At 33.5% G+C, this 7,692-nt stretch overlaps 1 protein-coding gene across 1 annotated transcript; it reads right to left on the bottom strand.

Annotated features, from left to right (window-relative positions):
* Positions 1-1,143: 1,143 nt before the first annotated feature.
* Positions 1,144-3,255, bottom strand: LOC137828862 (protein DETOXIFICATION 49). The gene has a single exon (XM_068635600.2). It carries the CDS (start codon positions 3,011-3,013, stop codon positions 1,364-1,366), a length of 1,650 nt encoding a protein of 549 aa, XP_068491701.1. The 5' UTR covers positions 3,014-3,255; the 3' UTR covers positions 1,144-1,363.
* Between the last annotated feature and the right edge of the window lie 4,437 nt (positions 3,256-7,692).

Here is a 7,692-nt window from a genome sequence, read left to right as displayed (position 1 = left end):
CTTTGTTTTTGGAGTGTTTTTGTGGTAGTAAACGTGAGGTACCGAATCATGTGAATTCGATGTCTATCTTTTGGTGTGCTTTCTATGTGATTCTGTCATCAACCATGTGTATAGGTGCAAAGTTTTCTCAAAAGTTTCTTACACGTAATAATGCACTAATCTGTATAAGCTTAAAGTTTCATGGCATTGTGATGGTAGGACCAAAGATTTTAGTCCGAGTTCTAATTCTTTCACACTTATCACACTCACTTTATACTTTTTCTTATCGCTATTTCTCTTTCAAAATTGTAATCACAAATCACATCGACACATCATCGTAGCTTTAAAACACAGTCATTTATATAAATGAAAATGGAGTGAAACGGAGAAAGATGAAAGATTCATTTTCCCTTTAATCTTTTGCAGAAATAAATCAGTAGTTGAATGGGTGATAAACTGAGAAAAGTGAAAAAATGATGTACTTTACATTGGTAAGATAATGCACTATTTCATATCCTCTGACGTGCAGGGTGACTACAAAGAGTGATTCATGCCTTAAAAGTGGCTGCTAGTGTTAAGAATAAATTAAAATAGAGAAACGCGTTTGCACACTAGCGTAGATTACATGGATATAAATAATATATTCCTTTCTTCTACCCTTGAATCTCCGAGAGTCGAAAATCAAGACTAATTCCTCAAAGGAATGAACTTGAGTTTGCTCTTGACGCTACCAAACATATACAGAAAGCTGTGCTTGAGCTTGCACTCATCAAATTGATAAAAGTATGTGAAAAATTACAAATCAGTTTTATCACATTAATAAATTCATATTGGGTGAAGTGAAAGACATATTTTAAGTATGGGTGTTCTTGAAATCCTTTTATTATTGTACTTTGCTAATTAGAAACAGAAGAACACAGAATAGTTTCGTTAAGCAACAAGTACGTAGAATAGTTTGATTAAGGAACAAGTATGTATAGTGTACTTGTAGCTGTCAGTATAGTGCTTTTTATTTACCCCAAACATAGGAAAGAAGACAAAAGATTTAGGAAACAGCATGAGTTAAATAAGCAATATTAGTTGCATATAACGTGCAAGTCAATTAACTGAAACAGCTGATTGTAAGTGATTTGAATTGACGAATAAAAGAGGTAGCGACGATAATTACGTGAATTTTTTTTAACATTATTGTATTTAAATTCCTCGATCCACCCATGTGATCTTAAAATTATATAAAAACAAAAAAGTCATCCTCTGTCACTAACTTCTCCTTCCCTATACAGCTAAAGACAAATCCCTTATAGATCTCTCTCTCTCCCTCTGTCTTCTTTGATTTTTCCCTTTTGGTTTTTGTTTCTGTCCAAAAAACCGAGATTACTAAAAGTTAAACACACGATTGTTTATCTTCATCTGATTCAGCTAATGATGATAAAGAATCTTCCTTGATTTCAGCTTTGGGTGGCTTCTCTGCACCAACCTCCTTGCTGTCAACATCATCATCATCGACAACAACAACAACACTGGTTAGTTTCTTGGCTCTTAGAGCCTCAGCATCCCAATCGGTTCGACTCAGAACCACCAACATGGTCACTGCGCAAGACCCCTGAGCCGCAAGTAACCCAACCCACAACCCTTGAAAATCAAATCCAGCAAAGAAACCAAGCCAAACCGCCACAGGCATTCCTACAAGATAGAAACAACCTAAGTTAATGTTAGCACCAACTTTAGGCCTTGCTGTGCCTCTCAGCACCCCGCACCCCGTTGTTTGAGGACAGTTTCCGAGCTCGCAAAGTCCTATGATCGGTAACACCAATGAGGTCAAATTTATTATCTCCATGTCTTGAGTGAACATGCTGGCCCAAATGTTCCTAACCATAATGGTAAAAACCAAAGCTAAACCCCCCAATATGAAGCTGCAAGAGAGGCCAACTATGGCAGAAAGTCTTGCCTTGGAGGGCTTTTGGGCGCCCAGTTTGTTGCCAACTCTCGTAGACACGCTGAAGCTTATCGACGATGGAAAAATGTAGAGCAAGGAAGTGGTTTGGATCAAAATCCCCATGGAGGCCACGGTTGCTCTGGGATTTACCAGCAACCCACATAACAAAATCATGATCTCATACCACCACCATTCGAGGCACACGGAAATGCAGCTCGGGATGGCCAAATTGAGAAGCGACTTCCATTGCGTGAAGCACTCGACAGAAAAACCTCCCCATGTTTTCTTATGCGTGCCGGAGAAGACTACGTAGAGAATCAAAGAAGCTACGAGGTTGAGGTTGGTCCACACCCCGCTGAGAGCCACGCCTTTGATTCCCAAATTGAGGTGGGAAACGAGGAGGTAGTTGATGGGGACGTGGAGGAGAATTGAGAGAGTGGCGCAAAGGGTGAGAGGCAGGGTAATGGATTGGCTTCGAAGGTAAATTCGCAAAGGGTGAAGAAAAGATTGCGTTAAGAGGTCGGGGATGGAGTAGAGAAGATAGGATTGTGCTTGTGAGGCTATATCCTGGTCCTGGCCACACAAGAGAAGGATATGCTTCATGTAGAGCCAAAGGAGAGAGATTGGAAGAGAAGTGAAGAGGAGGAGGAGAACGGTTCTTTGAAGGCAGAGACCGAGGAGGGTGAACTTTTTGGCACCGTAAGCTTGCCCGCAAATGGGTTCCATTCCGACAGCTAGGCCGGAGAGGATTGAGTATCCGGTGATGTTTGCGAAGCCAACGGCGAGGGAGCCACCGGCTAAGGCAAGCTCTCCGAGGTGGCCGAGGAAGAGCATGGAGATCATTGACCGGCAATAGAGTAAGAGACCGGTGAGGATCATGGGGAGAGCAATTTTGGCTATGGAAATCACTTCTTTAAAAACATGGGTTTGCATTGCTGCTGAGTTCTTCTCTACCTGGGGTGTTGTGACGATACCCTTTTGAATCAAGGGGCTGCTGATCGTCATGTTCGTTTCCTCTGTCTCTTGGACTTTCATTGAAACTAGATACTCTTGGTTTGAGTCGGCTTTGCAGGGAAGGTGGGGAGTTAGATGACACATGGTATCGCCTTTTTGTGTCAAGAGGAGTGGTGGTTTAGGGAACACGTAGAATTCAATATAAGAGAGAGAGAGAGGATTGTGAAGGGAGGGAGTAAGAGGGGTTGGACAGAGGCTTTTCAGGGAGGTTTTATAGCTGATTTTGGGTGGGAAAGGGGGAATATATAGCTGTAGATAATTATGTACCTTTTTAAATAAGGTCTATTTGTATATCAGTTATTTCCTGAAAATATTTAAAAAACATTAAGTAATCATTCCCTAACTTTCGATTCGGAGCATATAAGATACATTAACACCAACACCAACAGTAAACGTGCTATTAAGAAGTGGACTTTAAGTCTAACTCAACCCCATAAAACCGGTTCATGAAGTTGAGGTTTGCACCTACTTATATACAATGAAAGGTTCTAATCTCTAGTCGATGTGGGATCTCTAACACGCGCTTTTGGATAGGGGTGGAAGCGTCCACCAGCAGTCTACTGTTTGTACAGTAGTGAAGTGAGGCCATGCCCACATCAGAAGAGCAAGGTTTAAATATCATATATTTTTCATTCTTGAATTGTCAAAATCAAGTCTAATGAAAGCAAAGCATGGTCTTTTTAGAGTGTGCATTTTTTGTTGTATTAAGGGCTAACGTTGTTCCCAGACAAAGGTTGTCCTTGGATAGTTAGTTATGCATGTTTCTGTAAGCTAGCCAAAAGCCAAGAGCTAATTAGAGTCGATGTTCATCCTTGATATATAAGGAATCATCTTATTTTGCCTTTCTTTTGTAAACCAAACATAACCTTACCATTGTAGCTAGGGAGAAGGGAACCTTCTCTCAAGGTGTGGAAGTGTACAATTGATTTCCACCACCTGCAGAATGCAGAAGGGTCCACATACATTAGAATTTTCTAAACATGAAACTAAAATTTCACGTTTTCCAAAAGATTTCACAAAAGATTTTGCCTTGCTACTTATGGATGTATTTTTCGTGGGAGTATTTTTTCGTGGGAGTATGATAAAATTTATTGGTGTTTTTTCAACGTTTCTTGAAGTTCAAACTACTTTGGTTGCTGAGTTTTATGGAGTTATACATGTTATGGAGGAAGCTCAAAAAATGGGGCTTACTAGTGTCTGGCTTGAATGTGATTCTGCCTTAGTTTGTGATGCATTTACTGTTAGGACTAATGTTCCGTGAATGCTTCATAATCGATGGAATACTTGTCTTAATTTCTGTGGAACAATCAAGTTTAGAGTTACTCATATTTTTCGCGAAGGGAATGTGTGTGCTGATAAGTTAGCTAATTTAGGATTTATTCATAGAGAATCATTTCATTGGTATAATAAACTTTCATCTAGTATGTTCTTAGAATTCTTTATAAATAGGTATTGTCTACCTATGTATCGTTTTTGTTAACATATGGGTTTTGGTCTAGTCCCCCATATTTTTGTATTTTCTTTTTTTTTTTTCTTTTTTTCAATAATATTTTTTTTCATGTGATGACAGATGATTGTTGTTACTTGAGGTGTCAATTGCTGAGATGTCAAGTTGCATAATGATACTTAACATGGAAAAATTTTATAAAAAAAAGATTTCGCTCTCACTATATATCTTTACAAAAACTATTTGTAATGTTTATAGAAAAATGATAATTTGATAATCTTTACATGTATATAATTTTTTATCTGATGGATTTAAAAAAAAATTATTGTAATTTAACGACATACATAATCGGTAGAAACAATCAATTTGCATAAGTGTCGATGATTTTATTTTTAGTTCAATTATAAAAATATTATAGGAATTTAACAATATATATAGTAATTTTTATTGTTTAAGAATGACGGAGTGTTTGTTTACGTTAGTTGAAATAGTTGGGCATGATTTCAAATGTCCCCATACATGCTTGTCGCGGTTATGACATATTGTTCATAATTAAATATAGTGAGGTTGAGAGTGAAAAGCATGCATGCATCATGTTCCAATGCATGGTTCATATGTTATTCGTGTGTACGAAGCATTCCGTTTTCTACCCCTCCAGTTAATTTTATTTCTCAGTGTTATTAGATAGTACAACAACTATACACACACTAATAACGACAATAAAAAGTTGATTCAAATTATATTTTCTATTAAAGTGTGACAACAATTTATAGTATATAATATACTAACAACTTTGTGTTGGTTAAATGAATTTTAGATTAAAATACTTTTAATCCTAATAATAAGATCATGTCTTTTCAATTACTAGAGTTAAACTACTATCTCCTTCATTTACGAAAAGTACACGCGACTCATTTTTTTTTTTCAATACGATTTGTTCAATTTTATGCTTGAGGCCCTTGAAACGATTTAGGCCTTGTTCTTTAGAATTCAACTCAATTATTTTAGACTCATAAATGTAAGTGAATATTTAATATACAGCATGATAAATGGATTTGAACATTGAAATATTTTGAGAGGTATACCCTACAGCCCTACCAGTTTGCAACAACTCATGCTGTATCAGAGAAAATAATCATTAATAATTTTTATCTATATGAGTAGAGTGAGAATATATCTTTTTATAACAATCTTTAATTCAATAGATATAGTAAACAATTTATCTTTTAAAAAATACTATATTTCAATCACACTTTCACATACTTCATAACTATACCACACATAAATTTAGATTTTTAAATCAATTACAAAATATCACAAAAATTTCATAAACACATAAACTCAATTATATATATACATGTACTACTAGGACAAATGTTCTTTGGATGCTTCATAATCAATGAAATACTTGTCTTAATTACTGTGAAAAAATCAGGTTTAAGGTTACTCATATTTTTTGTGAAGGAAATGCGTGTGCTAATAAGTTGATTAATTTAGGATTTATTCATAGAGAATCCTTTAATTGGTATAATAGGCTTTCATCTAGTTTGTTCTTAAAATTATTTATTAATAGGTAAAGTTTACCTATGTATCGCTTTTGTTAACATATGAGTTTTGGTCTAATCTCCTCATATTTTTGTATTTTCTTTCTTTTTCTTTTTTTTAATAATACTTTTTTCATGTGATGGCAAATGATTGTTGTTACTTAAGGTGTCAGCCTAGCTGAGATGTCAAGTAGCATGCCTAATATGAAAACTTTTTATAAAAAGTAAATAAATTAAAGCAACAAACATTTTTTCTTTTTAACTTGAGCGAAAATGACATCCCTTTCGGCAAAAATATTTTTTTTTAGAGAAAATATAGTCAGGACAAAGATCAGTTGTAGTATTATTTTTGTTTGAGCAAAAATAAGACCGAGATTATTCTTAGTAGTGGTAATATCTTTGTTTGAACAAAAGTTCATTTGCTTAAGCAAAAATAGGGTTGAGATTAAGCAAGGACTTTTGTTCTATTTTCTTTTAAGCGAAAATATCATAAACTTAGTCTTATTCAACAGACCCAATTGAAGCCTAAAACAATTTTAAAGTCTTTACCCAATATCAATATAAAATTTTGCAACTTTTATACAATCAAAAGATGTCTATAGTTTTAAAGTGCTCAAATATAACTTTATTCTCGTTGAACTCACAATTTAACAAATAATTTCAAGACTTTCAAACTTCAAAATTCAAAATTCAAAATTTATCTCACATTGAAATTCAAACAATCAACCAAGTTTATATTAACCTATCAATCCAAAATAACACCTATTTTACTCAACATAACAAACCATGCAAGAGAAACATTTGGAACTTGTGACCATGTCACCTTCTCATTTATATCTTCTAGTCTATTATACTATTGAAAGGTAAAAGTAGTTTCCATACTTTCTTGATTAGAAAGACGATTAAGAAAAAGGAGTTCCAATTCCCAAAAGACTCAAAAATAGCCTAACATGTATCACAAAATTTTAATCAATGATCTGAATCTTGAATTAACAAAGACTATTCTTGAAGCTACAAGTACCACATATAAAACACGTTTACCTAGGTAAAATAGAAAATCTCAAAACTGACTTAAAGAAAAAAATGACAGAAAGGAACTTACTCTAAACAAAAAATTAATCATGTTTTATTTTATTCATTGTCAGGAATCCAAAAATAGTCTTTGATCGTCAGTATGATGAATGATGAAGTTAAAATTTTAGAGAGAAGACATAGAAAAAAAAAGTGTTTCTAGAAAAAATTATGATTATTTTAAAATTAAACCTATTTTTTCTATATTTATATGAATTTTTCATTTTAAAAATAAAATATTTATGTATTATTTAATTGTAATTTTTTACTCTAAAATTACTTTCAAACTCCTTACATTTTACAATATAATTATACATATTCCACAAATATGAATAAAATACATACTAACTAAAATCCACATACGTTATTGTATGCAATTATATACAATTAATTTAATAACAATAGAATATCGTGATTAGTGTTAATTTGAAGAGTCAAAGTATCCATACACTCTTGTATATATTTCTTTTACATGAAATTATGTAAATATACTCACGAGAATAAAGACATCTTCATTTTTTTTTTTTACCAATCTTCTTTAATAATTTAGTCATTATAGTAACTAATTATTTTTTGTCTTTAAAATTAGTTTCTACTCAATTATTTTCTAGTAGTATAAACTAATGTTCATGAATCAAATTTAGAAATATTTAATACAAATTTAAACAAAAATGTTCTCAATTTTTACTATATTATTTTTT

The sequence above is a fragment of the Phaseolus vulgaris genome, chromosome 7 (genome assembly GCF_051622355.1).
Source record: "Phaseolus vulgaris cultivar YP4 chromosome 7, ASM5162235v1, whole genome shotgun sequence".
In the NCBI taxonomy this organism is placed as follows: domain Eukaryota; kingdom Viridiplantae; phylum Streptophyta; class Magnoliopsida; order Fabales; family Fabaceae; genus Phaseolus; species Phaseolus vulgaris.
This window is presented reverse-complemented; position numbering and strand designations above follow the sequence as displayed.